The sequence below is a fragment of the Rhamphochromis sp. 'chilingali' genome, assembly GCF_963969265.1.
Source record: "Rhamphochromis sp. 'chilingali' genome assembly, chromosome: 13".
NCBI lineage: Eukaryota > Metazoa > Chordata > Actinopteri > Cichliformes > Cichlidae > Rhamphochromis > Rhamphochromis sp. 'chilingali'.
In genome coordinates, this window is record NC_137940.1 from 28,723,492 (window position 1) to 28,751,004 (window position 27,513).

Consider the following 27,513-nt stretch of genomic DNA (forward strand, 5'->3'; position numbering starts at 1 on the left):
ATACAGCAATAATTTATCTTCAGAGAGCCAGAAATAGTTGTATATTATCTATAGTTTCATACTACATACATATTAGTGCTACTAATACGTGCTGTGTATTAAGTATATCTCTCAAATATTAGTTGCTGAAGAAACACTTTTACACTGGCAACATAAACATGGATTGACTTTATTATGACATCTGGAAGAAACTATTAAAGACAAAACATGTATAAACAAAGAGTGACAATGTGTTTTAATAATAATAGTTAAAAAAAGAAAAAGAAAAAAAAGTTTACAAAGTGAAACAAAACTGAATGTGTGTGAGCCGGTTTCTCCACTGCAGTGATGGACAAACGCTGGTAATTTTCCGCTGTGATTTTGTAATGGAACCAGCAGTCTGCTTCTGGACATCCATGCCGTCTCTGATGCAATCAGCTCTCTGTGAATGGATGGAGGAGGAGGAGGAGACCAGCTGCTCCGCTCATATGCTGTCCAGCTTCTTTAACACATACGGCGCTGTAAACACAGACAAACGTCATATAAGCTCAACCAGCACCAGTCCAAATAGATACACAGCTCTCAGGTACAGATGAACAGACACCGTCTTACCTGCTACAGGTAAACAAATTCTTATAGGAAGAGAACAGGAAAGACAGAAGCACGCACCAACACTAACATATACAGTACTGTGCACAAGTATTGAGTGACTAATCCAAATTTGGCATTTTGTGTTCAAATCATTGTCAGTATTTACAGAGGAGGTCAGGAGCTACACAAGTGTCATCTGTAAAACACGGTGGAGGCTTTCAAACTCATTAGAATTGAACTAACTGTGTTTTTCTGTTATATACCCCGTTTCTATGTATGTTTCCACATGTTTCGTTAAATCACTGCACAATTTCCCCCATTTGCCTAGCAATACATAAAGAATAAATGATGACCCTACACTTTTCCACAGTACTGTGTATCAAGCTCAGTACTCCCTGGCACGTGAGGTGTATGTGATTTATAAATACTGTAAACCACAACATAATATACCTGATTGTGGCAACATTTTGATGTGCTCGGGTTACTTCACATGCATGATTATTACAAAGAGAAGGTGAGCAAATGACACAGTTTACTGATAATGAGCTGCATTAGATACCCGTGAGCGGTCTACTCAGCTTTCAATGTCATCTGACGCTACTCACTGGCTCTAAGCAGAGCGACGTAAATAAGGAAGTTTCGTAAAGACAAGATGACATCTTGTCGCATTTTCTTCTTCATCTCCTCCGGGTCCATTTTGGGTCCCAGCCCTTCCAGTTTAAACATTGCTGCTGTAATTCTACTCGGTCTGGTTCGCCTGAAAAATTCACCGTTTCAGGCGCATGGACGAATTAGCTAAAACGGAAATACGCAACACCGGAAATTAAGACGAAATACGGTGCCTACATAGGGACAAACCATACAAAGGAATCAGAACGCGAACGTGTATAGTGGCGCCTTTATTAGACCTTAACAGTTTTATCGTATATTTAGTTAAAATTGGAATAGTTTAGTTATTTTAGTTATTTCTAATTATGTTTTATTTATTATATTATTCTTATGTATGCTCTGCTGGATACTTAAAATAGTCTTATCCAGTGTAATGCAGAAGAATTAATACTCCTCAGGAAATTGTCTTTCTGCTAAAACATAATATCATGTTAAGAAAATAAACTAATAATAATAATAATAATAATAATAATAATAATAATAATAATAATAATAATGTTGGTCTCTCGGGTGTGGTCCACAAGGGTCAATTTGACCCTGTTTTTCGGTGATTAGCTTTAAAAACATTTAATTTAGGAAGTGCATAGATCTTTTTGAGAGTGGCAGCAGCACAGGCTCCGCTTTGGGACCGTTGTTATTTAACTGAGTGATTATGTGTATGATGCCAGGCAAAGTTGTAATTAACTAAATTACCTGAGGCCAGCTGAAATAGCCTACAATAAATCGGGAACCCTTTGGGAACCCGGCCGTCTGGGGCCCCTGGCAAATTTCCTATATAGCACAGCAGTCTATCTGTGCGTGTGGGCTGCTTTTAAAATTAAGATTATTTCAACACACACACACACACACACACACACACACACACACACACACACACACACACACACACACTATTATTATTATTATTATTATTATTATTATTATTATTATTATTATTATTATTATTATATGTTGATTTATTTGACAGTAAATCTAATTTTATGGTTTTGATTTGCTCTATAACTTCTTCACTTAACATACTAACCGAAGAACTTATCAGAAACGCCCAAATGAATCCTTACTGACTACAATGACTATAATAACTCATTTGCTGTAACTAACTGACCTTGTGGAGAAGGGGTGGGATGATCGGGTAGAGGGGGGGGGGGGGGGTCCTCCCGGACAGACAGCGATGGAGGCAGCGAGGGGGTGGAGAAGGAGAGAAAGCGAGAGAGAGAGAGAGAGAGAGAGAGAGAGAGAGACGAGCAGAGAGAGGGGGTGGGTTATTTCTGAGCTCAGGGCCGAGGATTAGGCAGGGAGCAGTCCCAGTACGATGACAGCATCCAGCTTTTAGCCAAACCCCCCGCACACCACATCACCATCATCATCTGGCGCGGGAGGATATTTTCGAGAAACGGATTTCGTCTCGTATAAAATCTCTCGTCTTTTAGTAGAAAAGAGGGGGGAAGCCTAACCACCAATCCCCCCCTCCTTAGACTCCCGGTCTCCCGATCAACCACGAGGTGAGTCCTTTACTTATTTCGCGGCGTTTGCTGTCTGATGAAGGACAGGAGCGCCCGGCTGGTTACGCAGGCGCCGACCGGCACCTTGCGTTCAGACAGCCCTGCCATTTGCACCGATTATCATCTGAATATGAATAATTTAACTCGTGGTCACTTTCCCATCACCCGCGGGCTACACCCGGGACCCTATATTTGACGGAGGTGGCGGAGATTTAAATCCGATTAAGATTACGCTGTAAGGGAAACAACAAAAGAGTGACGTTTCTTCTTCTTCTCTCTTTGTTTAGCCCCCTGGATTGAGGGGCATGGCTGATCAAAGTTAGTGTCTGGCCTGTGAGATGGCAGATATCGATGCTTTTAGGGGCATTCATGATGGGTTTGTGAGAGAGGCGCTGAGGTTAAATCTCACAACCCCCAGTATATTAATATTATATCAACACAATATAATATACAGTTATAGCAAAATCTCAACAAAATAGTGCTCGGTCTATAATTCACCATATTCTCAAACGCATGTGTTATGCATCGGTATTGGAAATCCACGCTGTCGTGTGCGCAGTGAAATCACCGTCACTAGCTACAGATGGGAAATGCACGGACGAAATCCTGGCTGATCAGAGGAGGAGGGGGGTGGGTGGGTAGGGGGGATGCCAGGAGTCTGGGTAGTAAAACACGCACACTATGAATGGGCGTAGGCGATGTGCAGCCAGCCTGAGACAATCGTCTCTTCCGATTTTTTCTTCGCTCGTGTCCTTTGGCCATGCACCGCTCTCCCTGCTCTATTTCTCTCTCACGCTCCCGTGCCGTGTCGGGCATGACAAGCGCAACATAACTAGACCGGAACAATGCGTTTCGCTTGTTCTGGGGCCCTCCGTTTAACGCATGGCGTGATTTAATGTGACCGCTTTGTTGCGACCCAGACGTGTGTAGTAATGCAGCTTCCACTCATTGCTATCTTCTCATTGATATCTTCTTTTCATGCTTCTGTTTGCGGTCCGTATGGCGTTTTGGCGGATCCTAAACATAAAGCTGCTTTCACTCAGCGTGTATACATGTGAGCACGCCGCCTGCGCTCCTGCCAGCGCTGCAGGCTTTGTGCTATGACTCAGGGATGTATGCTGAAGCATGTGATGGGAATTGCTGCTCTGAGGTCACTCCGCCAGAGAAGAAAAGCGACGGGCAGAACTTGCACATCAGGAAAGACTTGGCTGCATTATCCTCGATCTTCTCTGCTGACTGCTCCTCTGCCCCACTTAACCCTTGTATGGTGTTCGGGTCTGTGAGACCCGTGTTCAGTTTTTTTCAAAAGAAAAATTAAACAATTAATTATTTTTTCACGTGTAAATGTGTTGTGTCTTTCCACTCACTCCACTTGATTATAACTGATTTATTTATAACATTTTATATAAAAGAAAAACGAGAAGCACATTAATTCATAAATGTGATCTAACAAAGGTAAAGGGAAAAAATTAACCATGTTTGCTGTTCATATGTCTTGTAATCGGGATGAAGTAAACATCTGTTGAGTAATTTAACATAAAATTGTTTGATAGTGTTAATTTGGAAAGCCAAAACTCTAGCGGGTCCACCAGACCCATGAACACTGGCTGAGTAACAAAAATACGAACACCACACAAGGGTTAACCAGAGCCAGTCTACCATCCTCTCCCTCTCTCTTCATCTTTAGTCTCAGCTCCATGTCTCCGGGGCAGACTGTGCTGCTGCTGAGCTGGTGTTTGGCTGCTCCTGCTCCCAATACGCTGACCAGTACGACCTGCTCAAGAATTCATCTTCAGTTCATGTTATTATAAAGAGGAAGATTTCCGCTAATTAGTAGTCACGGGTTGCCTAATGTGATTGTAGAGGCTGTTTCTGGTGGATATATGAAGGACTATATCCATGCATCATGGGTTTATTATTGAGTATTTTACACCTGTTTCTTCCTAGAGCTGTCGCCAGAGGAAACAGGAGACGTGACCTCATTCATGTGACAGCTCTCTGGTGATGCCACCACTGACTGGCAGTGGTATCTTAATGTAGGCCAACCCCCCATTTCTGTGAACATATAGCAAAAGACTTTGAGAATGAAAAGAATTTTCCTTAAAAGCCCAAGCAAATCATCGGCTCCTAATAATCAGGTTTTCTGTTCTTAGCTGTGATATGAAATATTGAAAGCCTGCTGTATCTGCGTTATTACAGAACCCGGGCATTATTATAGCTTGTAGCAAACAGACTGAACTCTTATTGCTTTTACTTAAAGATAAGACTTGTATTGTGTTCCGGATCACCGACTTGAAGGAAATTGACTCAGACAGCAAAAGAAAAAAAGTGTTGCAGAAATTCCAGACTTGCTACATCTATCACCCTGGTATATCCAAAAGCTTTCCTCAGACATCAGACATCTCCTCTCTTTTTATGTCTGTCTGCATGTTTCCTTCTCTTTAGAACCATGAGAACCATTGATATAGATCTGTGACACAACACAACGTACCCATTATTTAATAGTGCACAGGGGAGCTCAAGCCTTGCCAGGTCGCTGATGAAAGGGGGAATGAAACAAGCGGTGCACGGTGAGCTCGGTCTCCATAATGCTAATGGAATGAGCTGACAGACGGAATGAGAAACAGAAGATGGGATTATGTCTGGAAGACAGGTTGCAGTAACAAACAACCAGCAAAACACAACATGCCGTGAAGTTAAACAAGCAAACAAGCTGTTCCTTTTAAAATCGACCTTATCAGTGATTTTATTCCTTCTTATTCTTTGCAATTGCATAGCATGGACCACTGCCACATGCCGCATCATATAAGGAAAACACGCAACCTCCACCAATAGAAAGTCAACAAAAACCCCTACAGCTAGCTTTGGTGATGTTTCTACTTAATTTTATGGCAGACCATCACCTGGAAATTTTGTACAGCATTTTATGCTGGCATGCTTAGTGGATGTTGAATCTAAATATTTAATGGGCACAAGAAAGCATCAGCCTCATGGTAGCCCTAAACAAAAAGTCAGAGATTCTCCAGAGTCAGCTGGATTCATCATCCATGCGCCTCAAGAGTCTCCCCCAAATTCTGTGGTAATATTTGTAGACATACACATCATGGTGCCCACGGAGCCACAGCCAATCTGGCTAAAAATACAAGACTATGTAGGGGCGTCTCACAGGTTTGGTGGTTTGATCTCTGCCTCCTGCTACTTTGTATCCTTTTACTGGATATCAAAGCACCTCTAAAAACCTCTTCCAATCTATGTATGTATGTGTAATACCATATAAATACACACGCTTTAACTCTTTACCCCCTGAAAGTCTATTAAGAGCAACACTTGAAATGCTTTTCTGAACTGAGCAGCTTCTGTCATATTTCAGGCCTGCTTATAGAAGAAAATTACTGGGTGTGTATCAGAAATTAGTGAGGGTGGTCTCTACCTCTGCAGCTAACCTCGGAAAAGGCCGGAAACTGTCCTAATGGCAGTCAAACCACAGCTTTATTGATATATACTGAGGTGTCAAAAGCTGTCATTAAGGGTGCGGGGAAGGTCGTCAAATGTCGTCTTTATGGAGAAAAGAGTTAATGAAAAGCATCTGATGATTCATCATGGAGTCGCTTTTTAATTACTTTAACCAAAGTTGAACATTATTTTAGACACGGTCCATTTTAAGTTCTGTGGTTATACAACATCCACATATTGAGCTTCTTACACGAAGCGACTTACAGTTCCTTACTTACACGCATAGAGCTACAGTGAGCACTCAAAAGCGTCTTTTTATTTAGACATTCATTAGCAAATTTAATGAAATAATCAACTTTTTTTGACTTTCTAAGAACACATTGTGAGCGTTTCCCCACCTTATATATAAGCAGTCAAGCATTTATTTACTTTATTTTTAAAGTCCTTCAGTATGAGTAAAGCAGGGCTGCCCAATCCCAGTCCTCGAGAGCTACTATCCTGCAGCTTTTAGATGCATCCCTAATCCAACACAGCTGAATCAAATGGTTTGATTACCTCTTCAGCATGCCATCGTGTTTGGCAAAGGCCTGATAACAAGCCATTCATTTGATTCGGGTGTGTGGGAACAAGGATGCATCTAAAAGCTGCAGGACGGTAGCTCTCGAGGACCGGGATTGGGCACCCCTGGAGTAAAGTATCTTGTTGCACTAAGTAAAAGACAAAGAACAAATCCTGCACTCTGACTGACTCTGGGGGGTTGTGTTGTCTGCTCTGCTTGTTGTTCTTCACGTTTACAACTTTGCATTTATGAAATCTGAATCATTTCAGCTGTCTCACATTAAATCCCCCCCCCCAAACACCACCACCACCACCTCCTCCAGTCCTCCAAGTATTGAAACACGCAGTATTTTCTGCCAAGCGTGCTGCTGTTGGACTGAATGTTCCCTGAAGTCTGTGTCCAACTTTATTGGCAACAACTGTGAGCCAAAATGAAATGTGGAGTTGCTGAACCAACCCCTGCTGCCGCTGTCCTGCACCTCATGCGGTGCAGCTGTATTCGGCGTGTCGTGCTCGGCTTGGGAAGGGGGTTGGGGTGCGTATGTGTGCACGGGACAGATTGGGAACAAGATGTCCAAAACACCCAACCGGTCCTTTCTAAATAAAATCTGTTGTCGAGTCAGTGGATTCATGCCCTGATGCGACTTCTCTGTGCCACGTTCAGGTTTTTCTGTACCGACGTGGTTTAGCCCAGCAGTGCTAATTGGGCTTAAAACCATTTTCTCTTCAGCTGACTGCACAGGAACTGCCCGTTCAGTACCACCTCTCAGCCCCCCTGAGGATAGAGTCCAGAAGCCCAATTCTATGAACTGCATGCGTCCTCAAACTGGGATTAAATAACTGGCTGTTTTGTCAGCGACAGAGAGACATTGTGTGAGGAAAATGAGCAGACGGGGGAGGGATTGTCTTAGAGAAATCAGACACAGACAAAAGAGAGAGAAAAAAAGAGGGAAGACAGACTTTATTACCTAACAGCATTCTTCTACGTTCGCCATGTAAAGTGAAGGCTGGTGTAGGGGTGAGAAGGTGAAGGGAAAAAGAGGAGGGAGACTGAGTGAAAGGCCAGGCAGGCTCTGAGGCTTACTGATGAGTTGTTTGCATGGTGAGCTCGGGGATTTCAGGACGTGACAGTGCAGGATGGCATTTAAGATTCACTATTGATTCAGAGAGAGATTAAGGAGCAGACCCGTCACCGTCTTCCACTGTGCTGGGTTTGGATAAAAAATGAAGATGCTGGCACATATTGAGAAAACTGAAGCGATCTCTCACAGTCAGAGAGGAGGGTTCTACCAACGCTACAGGTCTGAGTGTTGTCTATCTGTTTGTTAACAGCTCCTTCTGTCTCACTGTTTGCTCTCAAACGGTGGTAAAAAACCTCGCCTTCACTTGACCACCCTTTCGCCCGCTCCTCCTGATGAACGGACTCTGTCACCTTCCACTTTTTCTTCTTTATTTCCCCGTCCTCTCCAGCAGCTTTCTCCTTTCATTTCTTTTGGCGTTGCCCTCTTCACCCTTTTTAAAACTCTCCCCCTTTTCTTTTCCCTCTTCAATATCCTGTCCTTTCTTTCTTTTCTTTGCCCTGACCAATTCTCTTTCTGTATCCCTGCCCCTTTTCTCAGCCCCCTTAGAGCCACACCCCCCGCGCTCCTTTCTCCCCCTGCTTCCAACCCCCATTCGCCCTCTCTCCTTCTGTGCTCACTCTTCTTCTCCTGGCCTGTGTTGGCAAAGTGGCAGAAGGAGGCGGTTGGAGGCTGAGCTAGCTGCATTAGCCCCATACATTATTCATGTGCCCTGCAGTCTGTGTGGGTCCAGGTCCTCCTCTGCCTTGTCTGAGGGACACATGGGCCTCGTGAAAGAGCTCTGTGTGTGGGACACAGGGCCCGATGGAGGAGCTACATGATGGGACTATCAGCTCCTTGATTTCTGCTCCCTCTTGTAGAAGAAAGCAACAAAGAATGAGCGTTTACATCATAGATCAACATTCAAGTGCAGAATAAAGTGGTTTCCTTAGATGAGAGCAAGAATGTTTATCCAGTGTTTTCTCCTAATTCAAATTTCTCCTTGTACACATCAAAGCCCTTCATTTCCACTGAAAACCAGAGTCTGGCTTAGGTTTCCAACATATCTGCCCTGATGTTCACATGAAAGACTTGTCCCCTTTTAATATCGGCCAAGATCGCTGTTTGCCTGGCAGTGGTTCTCTCTCCAGCTCATCGGGATTCACAGGCTGTCCTCTCTGCTTTTAGAGCACACCCAGTTAACTGAACTGTTAACTGAACTGGGCTGTATGAAATTTTAATTTAGACAACCAGACGGAGATGGAGTGCCTCCTCTCTCCATCGCCATGAGCTTTTGAGGCTGTGGAGGAGCAGTGGATGAGAGCGAGAGAGCCTCTGGGACTAGAGGAGGAGCCTTTTTGGAAAACCACAACCAGATACTTGTTTCATGCTCACATCTGCTTTGCCTGACACACTTATGTGTTAACAAGAAAGTATACTGACTACTTGATTAGAATTCACTTTCTTTTAATGAACAGGTTAAAAAATTGAGCTAATAGAGGTTAATCAGTCCCAGAAACCGGTTGTTTCCTGCTTCATTCTAATTATAAACTTGTCACGTGGATGTGTTTTGACAGGTTTTCCTGATAGTGTTCTGCTCTGCACAGGTGGTGTAGCTCCAGATTGGCATCGGCCCTGATGATCGCAACAACCCCTCTCCACCTCTTTTCAACCTACCCAGAGCTGATGTCTCAGAGGGCGAGGGGGTATGTTTGTTCCGGAGTCTTGAAGAGACAAGCTACATCACGGTGAGTCACGCACTCTCTGAGTCTTCAGTGAAAATGTGAAACACCGGGCTGTTTGCTTTCTCTCCTTTTTTCGAGAACTATGAGGGAAGTGCAGTCACAGTGTATTTCCTCTTGGATCTGCTAGACTAGCTTTACTAGTAAAGCTGCAAATGTGAGCTGCAGTTGATGATGGCCAAGATAGTAAACTCGTTGCTCCAGTGCTTAGGTTGTGTACAGTATGTATATAAAAAGTGCTGCCCACAGAGACTGTCACTGGAGATGACTACCTGACTCTGCAAGGGCAATGAAGGTGAGAGAAAGAGGGAGAAAATGACAGACAGAAGAGAGGAAGAATCATCTCACCCAGCACTTGAACGTGCACGTATTTGCCCATCCATACACCTGCACGTTTAACACATAGTGAATGTTTCTTCCAGTGATCAAAGGGGGAGCAGATGTAATACTAAGTGCACTTGGTTCCTCGTGTGCATTTGTCTACTACCTACTCTCACTCAGTCTTCTTCATCCATGTTTAGCTGGCTCTATCCGGATAAGCAGGAGGTGCTAAAGTGACACCCTGACCAGTGCGGGCTTGTGCAGAGCGAGTACCTCTAATCCTCTTAAAGGACAAACCTACACTGCATGTTTTACTACCATTAAGGAGGGCTAGTCAGCGCTGGCCTCCATTCAGCAGAGACACTGAAGCAGAGGTGGGTGAATGTGAAGAAAAAGACAAATTCTATCCCATAGATGTACTTTTACACACAGTAGTAGTGCTTAATATCTACCGTTTACAGCACAACATGCATTGTTTTTACATAACTCAGAAGTACTGTGAGGTAATTCCTACTTTAATGACTCATCCTTCCTCATTTATTGGACACAGGCATGTTTTTAAAATGCTAGGAACAAGTGTGGCAGACGGCCAGAGCCCTGCCTCTTTTAAGCTCTTCACAGAACTGTTGGCATGCAGCAGTTTGATCCATATTTCCGAAGGCCGGTCAGACCGAGCACTTGGATTGGTTTCCCCCAGGCCAAGGTATGGATCATTAAGTTTCAGGAGGGCATTCATCATCGTTAGCCAAACAGATCAGATCTAGGTCACTGCTTTTCCCGTCCCTGCCAAATTTTCCCCTTTGTTTTCCCTCTTTCAGTGGGTGAAACCGCCCAGCATGGCCACAAACAGCAGATGAAGTATATCACGAGGGAGTATCTGCTGAAAACAAAACTCAGCATAACTTAATTCCCCTTCATGCCGCAAATAAAGGCTGTCAAGTAATTATCAGGCGCTCTACAAGCCTCTTCCAGCTGCAGAGTATTGATTGGCTGAAAGAAACAAAACCCTTTTGAGGGGCGTAGTAAGTCTTGAGATTTGGTTTGCGTTCAGTCGAACTCCCCAGGGTTAAAATGAGCCCTCCATCGCTCTTTATGTCCTCACCACTGCCTTGTTTAAGGGGCAAGCTCAGCAGAAAATGTACAGCTGCAGAGTGGTGGTGTTGTGAACGTTCATACTGAGGCATACTTGTGAGTCCTTTTATTGTGTGATGATGCAGTTGTTGTTGTTTTTGAGAATCAGGTCATTTCGCCATGTTTTGCTGCTCATGCTGACTAAACTCCACCCCTTTCTCTCACAGCCTTTTTTTTTTTTTGCTTTCTGCTCACACATCTGATTATTCATAGTGTTCGAGGCAGGCTGCATGCGGTGCATATAAAAAAGGGCCTAGATGCAAATGTAGCTGGAGCACAATTCTCGCACTGATTGCACAGTCCAAAAAAGACAGAACTGAGCTCTGAGCTCAGTTTCATTTATTCCAACCAAATCCTTTCATCTTCCTCCCACGTTTCCCTGTTCCTCTGCGTGTTCATGCACTTTTCTCTCTTTGTCGCTTCAGATAAATGGAGGAGCAGGAGCGATGCAGGAGCAGGTCTCCGGCTCGGAGGGCCAGTCGGGTGCAGCAGGTGGTGGGGACAATAATACGACGCACTCGAGAGTCTCTTAGCAGGTACGGAATTAAAAGGAGTCTGAGCTGAGGGGGAAGATGTTTTTGTGGTGAAATCAGTGCAAAGGTGTTTAGAGGGTGGATTTTGATGGGAAGAAACTGAGTATGACAGAGTTTTAAAAAAATATATGCTTATATGCTAAAAACAACTAAACAATGTGTAAAGAGTGGAAGAGGAACTTTAAGCACGTCTAAGCCTGGTGCCAGATTCTTGAGTGACACAAAAATGAAAAATGTGGGAAGTGCAGGTGTGTATTTGTTCAGCATGCTGAGGAAATTTACTGACTCATTGTGAGTTAGCAATAGCTAAAAAAAAAGGGTAAACAGCACGTGGAAAACAAAAAGAGGCAAAAACTGAAGAAGAAGCTGCCTTTCTCAACCTGTTATGGACGCACTAAGACACAAACACAAACCAAACCTCCTCCCTACACCCACACACTGAGCCACATAGCTAAGTACATATTCAAACCCGAACTGCCTGACTGTCCCTCTCTCATACACAAACTTGTCCCACAGCAAACCACAAATATGTTTTCAAGAATCCTTCATATTTGGCTGTCCGCTAAGACTCATTCTCAGCAATGAACGCGTTGCTGAGAAATCCCAGTAAACTTCCTCCTGGGAATTCCTGGCGAGAAGCATATTCGTAATCGTCCCCGAGGGGAATTTCGGTTCACAAATAGTTGTCATCACTGTCATCGCACATCATAAATAAACGACAAGCATACATTAAATGCAATCATGAAGAGAGCTGCAAATGCACTGAAAGTCCGCAGTTAAAAACTGTGTACTACCCTGGCCTGCAGCTTGTTTAGCAATCCAACAGCTGACAGAACAAATGATCTCATATATTTATTTGCTTTAGTCCTCCCCAGCCTTCTCATATGACTTGTGTTGAAGCTTTGCATAAAGAGGGTGTTGAAGGCCTGCCAGAGAGACCCTTGCCCTGTGACGGGGTCTTAGTTACCAAAACACAGCGAAGATCTATCAAGTTGGTGCAAATGATCTTTCACAATATTCTCCCGGCCTGTTTTTGTTAATCATGTTGAGGTTGTAAAACGCACAGATCACACCAAAACCTAAACCGATTCAATAAAAGTGTCAATGTCTGATGTGCCTTTGTGAAAACGTCAGACATTTTTTCATTCAAAAGTAAACCTATTTCCAGGGTGCATTCAAGCCAAGGATGTATGTTAATCTGTTGGTGTCATTTAATTAGTGTTAATAACAGATACAGCTTCTGAAAGGTGATTATATGATACTTTTCTCTAATTAGTTATAAATTAAGTGTATTTAATAATAGTGAACAGACAACAACATGTCACCTTGAATTCTATATCATTTTGAGATTCACTTTGGTTCATTTTGACCTTCCATTGCCTTGAAAATGTTCAAGGTTAAAGGTTCAAGGTAAATGTACACCACAGTAGTTATTGTGACTTGAATAAATGCTGTTATTTTACACCAGTAAAGTGAACTTAGCATGCTTTTCCATTATCTTTGGTTATATATATCCTCTTATGATGGTTAATGTTCATTTAGACAAGTTTCTAAATAAAGAGGTTAAATAGAGAGTATTCCTGACCTGAATGATCAAAACACTCGATTTTAGAAAGTTTCTTTCTACTGCAGCTCTCGGTGTGGGTGTAGCAATCCCACTTTTGTGAGGAACAGCCAATCAGAAGAAAGTTGACTTAACTGTAGAGAAGCTAAAATAAGTTGTCTTCAGACAGTGAGTGAAATGAGAGGCTGCATATGGCCTAAAATATATACAAGCTGTCTGAACTGTGGAGCCGGAAATACTGTGTGACACCGCAGAGAAGGTTCGCTTTACAGGATTTCTGTGCTACGTTTTAATCAGCAGTCACTGTGGAACAAATAAGAAACGTGATCTGGAAGAGCAAAGAGTAAACTTTCTCCTCTTTGAATACACTACTTGAATACATAGTATCTCTTCATGGCTGTCGTCGCCTCCAGTTGGATAACCCATCACCCTGTCTGACTTCCTCAGAGAGCGGTTGCTAGGCGATGGGAGGTCGCAGCGCTCCAACAGTCTGTCCAATCAGAACTTCCAGGCCAAGCTGACATTGCAGATTACCAGGGACCCGGTCCTGGACAGCAGCACTGGACATGGCTTCACCCTCACCACAAACGCACCCCTGCTGGTCAGGGACATCGCCACAGGTACATCGGCCGTGCAGTGGCTGTGAGTTAGCGTTACCAAATTGCCACCTGCTTTATGCAATTTTCGCTGCATGCAGCAAGCATATTTACACTTTACCACTCTCTCTCTATCTCTCTCACACACACATAACACGCACACACACATTCCTGGCATTCAGGCCCCGGGGCACGGTGCCAGAGAAGCCACGAAAACAACAGAGCCACCTGCTCATCCTTTCTAAATTCAATCACTTTTCATTTATGCAACTTTGATGGGGGATAGAGAGACTGATAAAGAGAGACAGAGTGCAGGGGGGAGAGAGGGAGAGATGCTGATCCATTACTTTATGTCTATCCTGTAAAATAAGCTGATAAATGCAGTGAGGAGGGTCCCACCCTGCCACTAGCGCTGTAGCTGCTGCCAAGGAAAAGGAGAGACGAATGAGATAGGGAGAGTGAAGTGATAACAGAAGACAAGATTTAATTGAGAGAGAAGATGCCAGCAGGAAGACCCAGAGGGAAATACACAACCAAAGTGCAAACATGGCTAAAGAAAGCAAAGTAATGAGCGTGAAAGTGTACAGAAAGTAGAGAGGGGATGAACAGTTGGTGACACTTAGGGATTGGGAATAGTCAGAGAGGCCATGTTGGTAGATGCTGAAGGAAAGTGAAGGATGATGAAGTAGGGTAGAAAGAGGAAGAGGAGGAATCGCTATTATGAAAGCTTAACAGGAGGGGACTTTGGCTTTTGGGTGTGTGTGTTTATGTGCAAAAGCTTGCCATGCTGTACGGCTTGCCTTCAGTGGGTCACAAATCAGGGACAGACGGGGCTTTGCCAGGCAGACTGGGTGTGTGAAAATTTGTGGGTGCATGTGTTTACGTGCACAGATGCTCAGCGTGTCTGTGTGCTTGTGTGTTAGAGTAAGCTGAAACTGCTGTGCCTCAGTCGTGCTCGCTTGCCTGAAGACAAATGAGTATAAATAGCTACAGAAAGCAGAGCCGAGCCGGGCTGGAAGACACCCAGAATAACCTTAACCCTTCACGTCCCGGAGAGCTCAGCCGAACGCTGTTGAGTCAGCCATATTGAACAAGCACGTGTGTCATTCTGTGTGTGTGTGTGTGTGTGTGTGTGTGTGTGTGTGTGTGTGTGTGTGTGTGTGTGTGTGTGTGTGTGTGTGTGCGTGTGTGTTTCCCTTTGTCTCCACGTACGCAGCTGTGGGTTTTTTTGTTTTATGCAAGCACTCACTCTTTTCATTGTGTGAATTTGTGCATCTGTGTGTGTGTGTTGATGGGAATGCGTGTGTTTAGGAAGTCCTGCAGATGGGATACTATTCCCAGGGGACCAGGTGCTGCAGATTAATGATACAGCGATGGAGGATTTGAGTGAAGAGCAGGTGGAAAATGTCTTAAGGTGAGGAGATCCATCTATCTACAGTTGTGGTCAGAAGTTTCCATGCACTCATCATGGGCATGAATCTCAGGGTAATTTGGGGCTTTTAATATTTTATTTGAACTTTTCTTTTTCCAGGGTTGAATTAATGCCTTTAAAGACTTTTGAAAGCAAGAATTGGGTGCAAAAAATCGAATTTATTTTCCATTTTTCTAAATCACACAGGATCAGTGGTATCCACACAGGCTCAAATATATAGCCCAACTAATATTTGGTTAAATGTCCCTTCTGCAACTTGTACTTCAACGAGATGCTTTAGGTATCAATCCACAATCTTCTGGCATGATTCTGGATATTTGACCAGTCTTTTTGGTAGAGTTAATATAAATGATCTGGTTTCCCTTCCAAAACTACTTTTGAAGTGTTTGGCTTGTCTATGTGGGAAGCTGCCTCTTTCTTGGTCGCCACCCTCTCAGTTCAAGGTGTTTCAGCAGTTATCAGTTCAAGATTGAGCCTTGGGTCTTGGGTTTTTCCTGAACATCCTCACCAATTTCCTCTTGTTTGAGAGGGACAGTTTGGGTCTTCTTCCAGAACAAAGTGGTGACACATCTCAATAATTTGTACTTATGATCGATGATTGTTTAGAAATCTTTCCAGCTTGTGTAAATCTCAAATTCTCCTTCTTAGAAAACTGTAGATTTAAGGGACTGTATGTATATAATTCAGCCTGTATGTGTACTTTCGATTATGTGTAAATTAGAGAAAATTCAAAATAAATTCTATTCTCGTTTTTCACAGTCATTAAAGAAATCAATGACAATTATTTCAGTTGTTTTCTGGGATTTTGACGCTGATTCATGTGTGACTGCGGGTGTAGAAGGCTTAGTGAGTTAGCGGTAGAGGTCAGAGCAGAAGATGCTGACTTAATAGCTGAGCAGAAAGGTTATGATCCCTCCTCCGTCTGTGTGAATGAATGCTTCTTCTCTGTGTTCAGGAACTTGGAGGATTGTATCAATGTGACTATCCTGCGGCACATGACAGTGAGTACAAAGAAGACATTAATGAGCTCCTCACTACACAGTCTGTATGCCATCGCTCATTTAAACATAAGCTGTCTGTGTGCTCCCAAGCATGTGACTCTTAGCTTGCCTCTTCTGACTGGATTAAGCACTTTACATTGTGCTGTGATGTATGTATCGACCGTCTGAGTACAGCTCTGAATGTTTGCATTTTAAAGCCTGCTGGCGTCAGTGTTACTCATGTGTGTCTTAGCCCATGCTTCATCCTTCATGTACAGTAATGGTGCTGATGTGTGTGTGTGCTACAGAATCCCAAGTCATCCATTATGTCAGCAGAGAAGAGAGCTCGTCTGAGGAGTAATCCAGTTAAAGTGCGCTTTGCAGAGGAGGTGGTGGTCAATGGGCACACTCAGGTGAGAAAACCTTATCTGATACAGAAGGAGGCTGCCAAACAAAAAACAAGCATTTACTATAAGGCTACAAGCAGCAGTCAATTCACAGTCTTCCACATAATGAAATATTCTTCATTAGGGCTTATGGGCTAACATTTCTTGCAATCATTTAATATTTGATCTTTTCTCATCTGATATCGATTATGTCTGACCACATCTCTCACTTCTTTCCACCAGGGAAACTCTCTTCTCTTCCTGCCCAATGTTCTGAAAGTCTATTTAGAGAACGGACAGACCAAGGCTTTCAAGTTCGACAACAACACCACCGTCAAGGTATGTAATAAACAGGATTACCGGCCTAGTTAGAAAGTTTTACCCGAAAAGAGCATTTAGAGCTTTTACTTGGTGGCTTCATTGAGTGGCTCCATCGTATAGTACGTTACACGTTCGCCTAACCAGCAAAAGGGGGTGTGATCCTGGGGCAGGAGGAATGGGGCAAATCCATCCAGGGTTATGTTAGAAATGGCCATATCAAACACGCAAAATTACCTGCTCTGGAAGCCCTCGTGAATAGGAGAACAGCTGAAAGTAGCTCGCTCATCGGCCTGATGGACTTGTTTATCTTTTGATAGATATAGTAACTAAGTGACCCAAGAGATGCCTACATCATTCATGGTTGACATTTTTATTACATAACAGCAGTGTGCCCCAGTAATAAGAAGCCTGACAACAGCTATTTTTAGCGTAGTCTTGAGAAATAGTTCTTCTGGGTTTATAAAGGTCTTTCAAAGTTTACCTTTGGACTTTTTCACTCATATTCAGTCTAGTCCTTGTGTCTTTACACACAACAGAAAATTTGGAATAGACCAATTTCAAATTTGAATTTCAATCTATGAGAAGATAACACAGTTTGACTGGCATAAAATAGTATTTTTGCACCAACAAAAAAAACAATTAGCCAAAACCAAGGCATATCTCACCATGGTGTGCAGTGTGCCCTTAAAGAAACTGAGGAAACAGGGTCTTAATCTACTCTTCACTGTAGCCTCATCAGAAATGGTCTCAGTAGAAGGATGGCCTCCCCAGAGCGTGGACCTCAACAATATTGAAGCAGTGAGGGATCATTTTGACAGAAAACTGAGTAAAATGAAGCCAACATCCAAAGAACAGCTTTGAATGTTTTTCAAGGAGCCTGGAGAACTGAAGACTACTTAAACAAATTACAGGAAGGCCTACCTAAGAGATTTCAGGCTATGGTGAAGAATAAGGGTGGTCACACCAAATACTGACTTTCAAGCTCATTAGAACTGTATAAACTCTATTGTTGCCCTATATATGGTATGTTTCATGTATGTTTGCATACATAACAATAAATTGCTGCACCTACTTACCATTTTCCTTGCAACATATAAAGAAATGACTCAAGACGGTCCTCTTATGAGCCAATAAAAAGCCCACACAGTTTCTTAAAACCACCACGAGACTGAGCACACAGGTGAATGTAGCTGTGAGATGCTTGGTAGGACCAGGTGGGACTATTTTGAAATTAAGTGCACCAGAAGCTAAGGTATGATTTCCCCCAAAGGTGTCACAGTGTGGGTTGGCTATAACAGTTGTAGTTCATTGGGAGATACTGTTTCTGAAAAAGAAAATTATGAAAAGGTCAGTAAGTCACCATCAGTAGGTACATGCTTCTGTCTTTATGAGCAGGGTATTATTTTTACAGCAGCTTTTGTATTTCTGTTTGTTTTCCCAGCTGAAGCAAATCTGAGACAGGGAATCAGCTTTGTCCCTTTGCCCTCAGTGGAGTGGGACGAAACATGTTTGTCTAAGAGGTGTTGGTTTTTTTGTCATTCCAGGACATTGTTCTGACTCTGAAGGATAAGCTGTCCATCCGGGCCATCGAGTACTTCGCCCTGGTGCTAGAGCAACAGTACAGCATCACCAAACTGCTGCTACTGCATGAAGATGAGCTCATTCAGAGGGTGAAGGAAAAGAATCCATGTGGAGATATCTCATAGATATGTATGAAGATTAAATGCTACAACTTTCCACCTCTATCTTTTGTCTTCACCAGGTGGTGCAAAAGAAAGACTCCCACGATTACAGGTGTCTGTTCAGGGTTTGTTTCATCCCCAGAGACCCAGGAGACCTACTGCAGGATGACCCCTCTGCCTTTGAGTACTTCTTTTTACAGGTCAGAGAAGCTCCTTTATTTGTTGTCACCATTACGGTCATGCATTGTTTATCTCAGAGACTTTTGCTCTGAATTATTTCGCAATTAGACTTTGGTCCTTTCTCTGCGTATGTACAGAAAATAAAACTTTGTACCCACTTTATGCTGAGTGTGCTCTGAAATTCTTCGAAAATATTGCAAAAGTAGCTCTGAAGTCAACCTGCAGCCCCTCCTTATAGCTTCATGGCCTTATCCCTATAACACGTTGCTCACATTCTTTAGTCCTTCTTTTGTACAAAGCAGTTACATACTTGCTCTGATGATGCTAAGTCTTGATATTGTTACATGTGGCCTGTGCGTGTTTTTGTTGCTCACTAAAGCAGTGGAGAGTGCCGCTTATGTCATGCCAATTTACTGTTTCATTGTCTTCGCCGATTGTGTTTTCCCTGTCAGTGTCAGGTCGCTGGTTTACTTACAGATATGCTGATGAGCTACGTGCTTTGCAATGTCTGACATGCAGAGTATGCTGGGACAAAAATCAGGTCACTGTAAGGTGCGTGTGTATTATGTAATACTAAAACTGTGATTCTTTCTGCCTGCAGAGTGTTGGCGATGTGCTACGGGAGCGTTTCGCGGTGGAGATGAAGTGCAACACTGCACTCCGCCTGGCAGCCCTGCACATGCATGAGAGACTAGATAGTTGTGGACAGACCAGAACCTCAGTCAAGAGTATTACGTGAGTCATACGCGTGGGAGAGTTTCCGTTTAGGGGTCACACTAGTAGGACACTGTAATTGTGGTACTTCTCATTATAGGTTTTGAGTAATAGGGCCTTGACATTTTTTCACTGCTGCAATTACTGTGATTTGTCTAGGATGAGGCAGCTCACTAAATGCCTAATCTATTAATGTGATGGGAGAGGTTTAGTGGGTGTGTGGAGGATATTTGCCCCATTACTTGAGAGTGGAAGTGTCTCAAAATGCAAAGCAAACATCCATTTTTTCTAAGGATTGCGGCCTGGTTGTCATACATTGTTGTACATTGTATATATTGTAGTACAGAGCAGTTATCTGTACATTTCTATACTTATCCCACAAGTTATAATTGTGAAGACAACTTGCAATTAATGGGGCTGAAAGCTGAACTATGACTGTTTAGTAATATCTACTGGTAGTTTTTTTTTTTTTTTTTGGTTTGTTTTTTTAAAGAAATAAAGCTCAGTGAAATTTCTGAATTTAACTTCCGATATTAAGTGTATCTTTGTCCTTACATTACAACCTCTTTTCACTTTTCATGCATTTCTTTGTAACATTTTATTCACTGAGTACTTTCATGCCTCTGCAAATGTGGCGTTGACAGGAAGGAGTTCGGCTTGGACAGCTTCATCTCTCCTACGCTGCTGGGCAACATGAGAGAGAAGGACCTGAGGAAAGCCATTAGCTACCACCTCAAAAAGATCCAGTCCCTGCTAGAGCCACGCCAGAAGGTAAATGGATAAGTGGAAGGAAAATGTGAGAGGTGTAAAGAGACACATAGTGACAGCAGTGACTTCAGGCTACGTTTTAGCTGAGATGTATGAGGACTGCTAATCTTCCTAAGGTTTAAAGCGGTATATGGAAGAACAGCAGCTTGGAGGAAAAATAGATGTTGAGTAGGAGGCTAATTAAAAAGGTGAATAGTCAGTATCAGGCTTGGGTAATGCCACCCACCGCCTTTTTTGTCTGTCTTGCTCATACTGTATATCTTCTCTGTGGTGTTATAGGTAATATCTGCCAATCAGGCTCGTTTGGCCTACCTCACTCAGCTGGGAGAGCTCATTTCTTATGGGGGACGGTCGTACACAGCCACAATGATGGTAAGGGCTAAAGGCCTCATGTAAATTGGTGGATCCATTTGCTAAACGATGGAAATTGCAACCAATTAAAATGACTGCAACACTTATTTCCTTTCTTCCTTCTCCTTCCAGCTTCAGGACAGGGAAGTGCTGGTCACGCTGCTGGTGGGAGCCAAGTATGGGATGAGTCAGGTCATCAACCACAAGCTCAACGTGATCTCTACGCTGGTCGAGTTCAGCAGCATCAGCCGAGTGGAGCTGCTCACGGAGTCGGACAAAGTCAGCTTGCTGCGCATCTCGCTGCATGACATGAAGGTGAGGGGGCCTTAGGTGGGATATACATGTTCATCGAGTTGCAAGGCTGTATTATTCGTAAACATATAGACGTGGCACAGATGTTCATTCACCACACTATATTCATGAACATGACACTAAATATAGGTCAAGCATTCTTTCTCTACTATACATGCGATATATAACAGTATACAGCCTAAGGCTAGCTATATATAATGTTAATTCATGAATGCAAAGGTGACTGTCTCTCCTTCTTTCTCCCACTCCATCGCTTTCCCCCTCTTACCCTTTGGCTTTAAACACTACTACTTTACCTTTTTTCTGCAATACCCTCCCCCTCTCAGCCATTTGCCTTACTGATGGACTCTCTGGCAGCCAAAGACTTAGGGTGTCTGCTGGGAGGCTACTGCAAACTCCTGGTGGATCCCAATGTCAACGTCTTCCGTCTGGGGCGCCCAAAAGTGAGGGTGCACCGGATTCCTGCTGAAGAAGGTGTGTGTGGGAGGTTCGCCGTAATAGAGGGCGTGTGCTATGAATCCCTATCAAGTGAGCAAAAACTGTTTCACTTAAAACGTATGACTTTCTGGCTTTGGCCTTTTTGATAGCCTTTTTTTCAACTCACATGTTTATTTATGTCACCATCCAGTATGGATACGGATAAAAAAAAAAAGATAAGATGTCATTTTTTTTTTTTTACTATCAAAAATTAAATATTATTCTCCTTTATGAATGCACTAACACAGCTTTCGCAATGCTTGTCTGGTGTTTGTGCACTTTCTGGGTTTTATTAGGTTATGTGTCTCGCTGCTGCAGTGACTCAGATGACTCAACAGACGAGGATGACCCGATGGATTCTCAGAATTACAAACGCCCAGACCCAGCAAGTCAGGACTGGGAAGAGAGGAGAAGAGAGGAGGAAGAGAAGAGGAGAGAGGAAGAAAGAAAAGAGAGAGAGGAGCACAAAGGCAAACAGGAAGTGAGGATAATAGTGACAACAGAAGGTAAAGGAAATGAGAGTCCAGATGAAGGAGGAGCAACAGGAAGTGGTCTGCATAAATTCAGTGTTATGGATGAAGAAATGAACCTGGACTCTTCCTGGTACCACACTGACCTGCGAGTCACCAGCAGCTTCTCCAGCTTGTCCAGCAGTTCCTTGAGCACTGCACTTGAGGAGAGCAGTGCTGCCAGCAAATCCAAATCTCGCCTTCACGGGCCGCACGTAGGCGAGGATGTTCCGAGTTTTGATGTTCACCACCCCTACCTCCTGGAGCCAAAACGCCATCAAGGGCCACGTAGACCCACTAACCTCAATTACCGTGGGAATGACAACTCTTGCCTCTGCTTTGCTGACCTCTCCAAGTCTGACTTCCTACCAAGCCCGCCTGGGGCTACCAGTGATGACGATGATGACGATGAAGAGGAGGAAGATCGGGGCGCTAAGACACTTAGACGTATTTCTAAGATTCCTAGTTCAAGAGATTTGAGAATGATTGACAGCATACCCTTTCAAAGATCACCTATTAAAAGAAAGAAAAAAAACCCTCCCAAAGTCCCAGTAAGAACAAGTTCAATTCCTGGGAGCAAAGCAGGAAAGGCTGAGAACCGCCTATCAAAGGATGAAGACAGCATGTTTCTGACACCTTCACCCAACCCCAAGCCGAATCTTTTGGTCAAAGACAATGTCTCAGACTCTGAGGATGAGTTTTTCGATGCACAAGAGAGATTTACTCCTCCAGTTCCTGATCTCTCAGGTTTGTTTACAGCATGCTTGATAACTTAGTCCCTTGATGGTATATTTATCTGTGTACTGGTGACATGTGACAGCACTGTGACTACGATATGTTGAAAGGAGACGGGACAATTGTGAGAAGATGTGTGTCGGTCCATTAATACCTGTCTTTCTGTTGTTTTCATTTCATTTTTCTCATTCTCTCACAGATGCAGAGCTGGCTGACCGACGCAATGCTAATCGTTTGAGTGGAACCTGGAACAGTCTTCCAGCTGTCTCGCGGAAAGAGCCGTCATCTCCACTTGCCAATAAAAGCCAATCCTATAAAGCCAAGAAAGAAGCGGATACACTTAAAGCCCCTTCGAATCAACTCAACAACCAGCAAGGCAGTCCTTCAAAGCCATCACAGAAACCTGATGTTAAGGTCAAACCACCATTGGCACCGAAACCACAGCTGCCTCCCAAACCTCAGATCATTCCTCCCAAGTCTCCCCAGCATGGGAGATCATATGCCCAATGCAATGGAGATGCCTCTGGACGTTTGTCGTCGGAACTCCTTGAAATGGAGCCGGACACCATGGAGTTCAAGTCGGTCACATCAGGTGGATTGCCTATGTCGTCATCCTTGATCACAGCAGTGCGATATAGCAAGCAATCACTATCACAAGATGAAGAAAAGACAAAAAGACAGGAAAGCAGCACAAAACAAAGTAAAGATCTAGAAAATGGAGCGCGTGCTGTTTCCAAAAAAGAAAAATACATTCCTGATGAATCGCAAATTCCTGAAGCTGAGGGGAAAACCAGTGGAACTGACCTGCTAACAAAGACGCCAGCAAGCCTAACCCCAATCACTCGCTCTAATTCAGGAACTAAGCTAACAATACCCCCTCCAGTGCCTCCCAAACCCACTTCACCAAGCAATCTTCACCCCTTATCGCTACCTGCCAGCTCTCCCGTCTCTCCTACTGATCCAAGCAAAGGGATCTGTAAGGATGGCGTCAGTACTCCAAATGGAATTCACCCTTGGAGCAGTCGTAATGGGAGCATCCAGTCAGGACCTAGAAGGGTCTCTCTGAGCCACGAGAGCCTTTCACCCAAAAATACAGATGCACCTCTTACAGTTACCACCTCGCTGACCTCAACCAATTCTAAAGGGGGCCTAGAAAGCAGAGAATCTGGAAGATCTGGTTCAGGATCTGACCTGAGAACCAGCTCCTCCAGTCTAGGAGGCAGGCTACCTGCCTCAGCCCTGAGAGGGAAGATTCAGGCCCTTCCTTGGTACATGACCCGTTCCCAGGAGATATTAGGAACTCTGGACTATCCGTCCACTAGTTCCATCAATGGCGACACATCTGGATTTGGCTCTGGTTTGTCTGTAGCCAGTGGCTTATCAGACCTAAACAAAACTCCTGTCAAGGACAAAGAGAGTGTGCCCTCAAAATCAGGAATCAAAGGGACCATTTTAGATGATGGAGCTGAAGTTGTCATAGCAACAATCAAAGAGGCCCAAGAATTGTCGGCACACATGAAAAAGGCCAGTGGAACAAACGGCTCCCACCCTAATCTAAGTTTTAGAGAAAATATTGCACGTAGCAGCAGCGTTTCATCAGAGCAGCCTCAATCGCGGTCTCACTCAGCAGTCGGGTTGGGAGGTGTGTCCAGCATGGAGATTGGAGGTGACTCACCGACCTCCTCACTGGCAGACAGCACTCCTCCACAGCAACACCGGGAGGCTTGTGGCTGCCGCACTGTTTACGCCAACTGTTTCAGCGGAGACACAGAGGATGGCGTTAGCTTTGATGATGAGCTCACAGTTTATGAGTTCTCCCGTCGCATACGCCCCAAACCTGTCCAGCCGGCACCTGCCCCATCTCCTACAACAACACCCTCTCTCAAACCCAATATTCTTTCACTGCTGAGGGACAACCCTCGCCCGCTGTCTACTTTCTCTACGACCTCTTCTGAACTCAGTCCTCTTGTTTCGTGTCCAGTTTCACCCACAACCTCATTCGGCGGCTCGCTTCGTTCCCTAACTAACAAGAATTATGGTGGGCTGAAAGGCGGCTTTGCCTCTCTGCGTCACGATATAGATCAGCTTCTTCTGGTCTTAGAACGAGGTGCACCTGAGCAAACAGAGCAAACATCATGCCAAGATGCAAAGCAAGATAGCACAAAGTTAAAAGTAGGGCCTGATCTAAATCATAATGGAACCGAAGACAGCCCTGCCCCAGAAGCAAGCCTAAAGTGTAATAGGATGACACCTGCTACCATGACAGAGGCCGAGAGGAGTCTTCTTCAGGCTGAGGCTCGACGGTTAGCATCTGGATGTCAACGAGCCACGCGGGTAGGCTGGGCGCCCGATGAAGCCCTGCGTTCTTTATCCAATAGTTTTAGTGCCCTGGTACAGCTGTCGGCAGCCTGTCTGCAAACAAACCCTTGCACTGGTTGTGACATGTGCCATAATACAAATCTGGTTCAAAAAGTTGAGGACAATGATGGCCAAGAGGCCATGGACAAGCTGAAAGAGATAGTGGGGCTGTATCGGGAGTTTGTTGGGGCTGTTGAGACAGCTGGAACTGGCGCTGGGGCAGTGGGTAGGAGCGGGGGCGTCAATGGGACCGTACAGGGTCAGGGAGAGGGCGACGGGGTAAGGCTGCTAGCCAAACGATGCACTGTGCTCATCTCGTCTGTATTCGCACTCACTCAGCTCTTCCGGACACCCACGGTAGAGCCCTCGGACACACCCGGACATGTACCTCTAAACTTTTGATCTGTGAACTTTTACCCACTAATAACGCACTGACTCTAGAGGTGAAGACAAGAAGAAGCAGCACAGAGCTATCTGGTGTGTAACGCTTGTGTTCTTGTACAGTAAGTGCCATGCACACCACACCACAGCACACACATCACACACACACCCACATTGAAACACAAACACCAAACACACCCCTAAAACGAAGCGATGTCACTTCGTTGCTAAACCTCTCCTTGGACGCATACGGACTATGCATTTGTACATATGAATTTTATAATTATCTCATAATTCTCTTATTTTATGATACAATATGTGTATGTATGTAATGATGAATTACCCATGTATGTATTTATGTATTTATTTTTACAATATTTGCACCATGATCTGTGACTGGCAGGTCTCTGGTGAGGAAAAAAAGAACTATGGATGTCACTGGAACTTTTTTTTTTCCCCTCCCCTTTGAGACAGTATTACGTTATCTTTTTGCTGCTTTAAATATTGCTCCACTCCACAAGGTGTAATCTGTAAATTGTCATTTTCTACGTTTATGATTACGGTACATTTACTGACAAACTACAGGAACTATTCTGTATCTCACTTGCGAAATATAGTAATAAACTGATTTGTTTTATATGTGCAGGTTTTGCACCTTTGTAAGGATTTAGTTTTTCAACATTACAGTCACGACTATACCATTACACAGCAGGGAGAGCACTTTTGACTGTTACAGATTGCACCTTTTTTTGAGACATGTACCCTTGTGTAAACTGTTTTTCTGCCCCTTCCCGGTCCATACCTGACTTTGTGTGAATGCTTCCTGGATATAACCCCATTACCCAATCGTATGCAGTATTATAATATTACTCTAGTTTTCATCCAAAGGACACTACATACAGTATATATTTTCTGGGAATGTGTGGGTGAGGTCCACCCAAACAGGGGACCTTATTTATGTAGTTTTTTTTTTTTTTTGACGAGGCACAAGAGTGACTGTTAAACTCTATCCAGATGTAGCAAAGATCCAAAGTCTTAAAACACTGAGCCACAACTGTTCCCTGCCAATGTTTCGTCTTTGGGTGCACCACTTTATTAACTGAGTACTGACTGATGGATGGGCTGATGGTCAATGCTGGGGTCAGAACTGTAGATATACATTTATATCTCTGTGTCCTATTCTGTCCCTACTTTAGTTTATGGCTATGCAAACATAAACCCCTCAACCCCCCCACATACTCTGTTGTTTTTTGCGCTAACATTAAAAACAAACAGCAGCTGCATTATGTTTGCTTGAATATAATGGATGCTTTCTTTGTTTGGAATGTTGGTTTTTGTCTTGTTTCTGGAAAACTTTCTGCATTAAGGAATGCAACATTTTGCAAGGTTGCATGGCATTAGCATTTTGTCAATATAAAGACTTCTGTCTATACTGATGTCTGTGAACTTTCAGTAAAAGGACTACGTTGCTCAATCGGTTTGCTGATGTACAGTGTTCACTTATCAGCTCCTCCATATCACATGACGCCATCCGATTTGAAGGATTTACTCGAGCCACCTACAAACAACAGGAAGCTAATTAAGCCAAATCAGTCAGCGGTTGCTTATTCAAATATGATAAGGGGATTAGCTGAAATAAAGACTGCTTAAGTGCTGAGAAACAGCTGGTGAGGGGAAAGGTAGTGTATTTAATCTTCCAGACTGATGACTGAGGGAAATTTTGTTAAGGTAGTTGTGCAGCCATCACCATGCTAACGTCAAGACGTTGTGTCTCAGGAGGGTCTCCTGTTGTTCATTAGGCTGGCTCCATCAGTAAAGAGTGCCTGTGTCACCAACTCTTTCCTGTACGGGAACATTGTATGAACAGCATTTCATAGTCAGAGAGTCCACTGTGTTTCTACAGAAGCAGCCACTTTTCCATCCCCACATAAAACATGAAGTTAGTGTACCAAGAAATGTATTGTTTGGGAATAAATGAAACACTGACCTTAATAATGCTGTCTTGAATATTTGGGAACTGTGTGTACTTTCATTTACCAACAAGCAATTCATGAAGCTCCATTCACAAATATCGAGTGTTATTTATGAGATCATAAGAGATATCACTGCACACCGATATTCAACCCCATGGTGAATATTTCACTTCAGCAGATAAACTAATATTTATGAATCTCATAGCCTCTGTACCATCTTTACGCTCCAACTCCAAAAGTCTTGGGTCACCCCTTAT

At 43.7% G+C, this 27,513-nt stretch overlaps 2 protein-coding genes across 6 annotated transcripts; one reads left to right on the forward strand and one right to left on the reverse strand.

The window, feature by feature from the left end:
- Positions 1–149: 149 nt before the first annotated feature.
- On the reverse strand, positions 150–1,385 carry tomm5 (translocase of outer mitochondrial membrane 5 homolog (yeast)). Of its 2 annotated transcripts, none has more exons than XM_080901225.1 (2): positions 1,130–1,385; positions 150–498 (listed from the first exon to the last, which is right to left on the reverse strand). In XM_080901225.1, exon 1 carries the CDS (start codon positions 1,294–1,296, stop codon positions 1,168–1,170), a length of 129 nt encoding a protein of 42 aa, XP_080757351.1. In that variant the 5' UTR covers positions 1,297–1,385; the 3' UTR covers positions 150–498; positions 1,130–1,167. The 2 variants fall into 2 exon arrangements, with proteins under 2 accessions (XP_080757351.1, XP_080757350.1); XM_080901224.1 differs by having other exon boundaries at positions 1,176–1,378.
- A 1,115-nt stretch (positions 1,386–2,500) lies between these two features.
- frmpd1b (FERM and PDZ domain containing 1b) lies at positions 2,501–27,290 on the forward strand. Of its 4 annotated transcripts, XM_080900681.1 has the most exons (18): positions 2,501–2,741; positions 9,418–9,558; positions 10,074–10,247; positions 11,430–11,540; positions 13,549–13,721; positions 15,009–15,111; positions 16,085–16,130; positions 16,418–16,522; positions 16,739–16,834; positions 18,361–18,486; positions 18,579–18,698; positions 19,280–19,413; positions 20,037–20,163; positions 20,440–20,532; positions 20,644–20,826; positions 21,150–21,351; positions 21,597–22,556; positions 22,744–27,290. In XM_080900681.1, exons 4-18 carry the CDS (start codon positions 11,434–11,436, stop codon positions 25,302–25,304), a joined length of 5,136 nt encoding a protein of 1,711 aa, XP_080756807.1. In that variant the 5' UTR covers positions 2,501–2,741; positions 9,418–9,558; positions 10,074–10,247; positions 11,430–11,433; the 3' UTR covers positions 25,305–27,290. The 4 variants fall into 4 exon arrangements, with proteins under 4 accessions (XP_080756807.1, XP_080756806.1, XP_080756809.1 ...); XM_080900680.1 differs by lacking the exon at positions 10,074–10,247; XM_080900683.1 differs by lacking the exon at positions 10,074–10,247 and having other exon boundaries at positions 21,150–21,297.
- Positions 27,291–27,513: the final 223 nt, after the last annotated feature.

Excerpts from the sequence above, each read along its gene's own strand:
- tomm5 (XM_080901224.1), bottom strand. The coding sequence starts at position 1,296 with ATGTTTAAACTGGAAGGGCTGGGACCCAAAATGGACCCGGAGGAGATG. Across the intron at positions 499-1,175 it reads CGTCGCTCTGCTTAGAGCCA|CGCCGTATGTGTTAAAGAAG; the intron begins GTGAGTAGCGTC and ends CTGTGTTTACAG.
- frmpd1b (XM_080900681.1), top strand. The coding sequence starts at position 11,434 with ATGGAGGAGCAGGAGCGATGCAGGAGCAGGTCTCCGGCTCGGAGGGCC. Across the intron at positions 13,722-15,008 it reads GGTCAGGGACATCGCCACAG|GAAGTCCTGCAGATGGGATA; the intron begins GTACATCGGCCG and ends GCGTGTGTTTAG. Across the intron at positions 16,131-16,417 it reads CTATCCTGCGGCACATGACA|AATCCCAAGTCATCCATTAT; the intron begins GTGAGTACAAAG and ends TGTGTGCTACAG.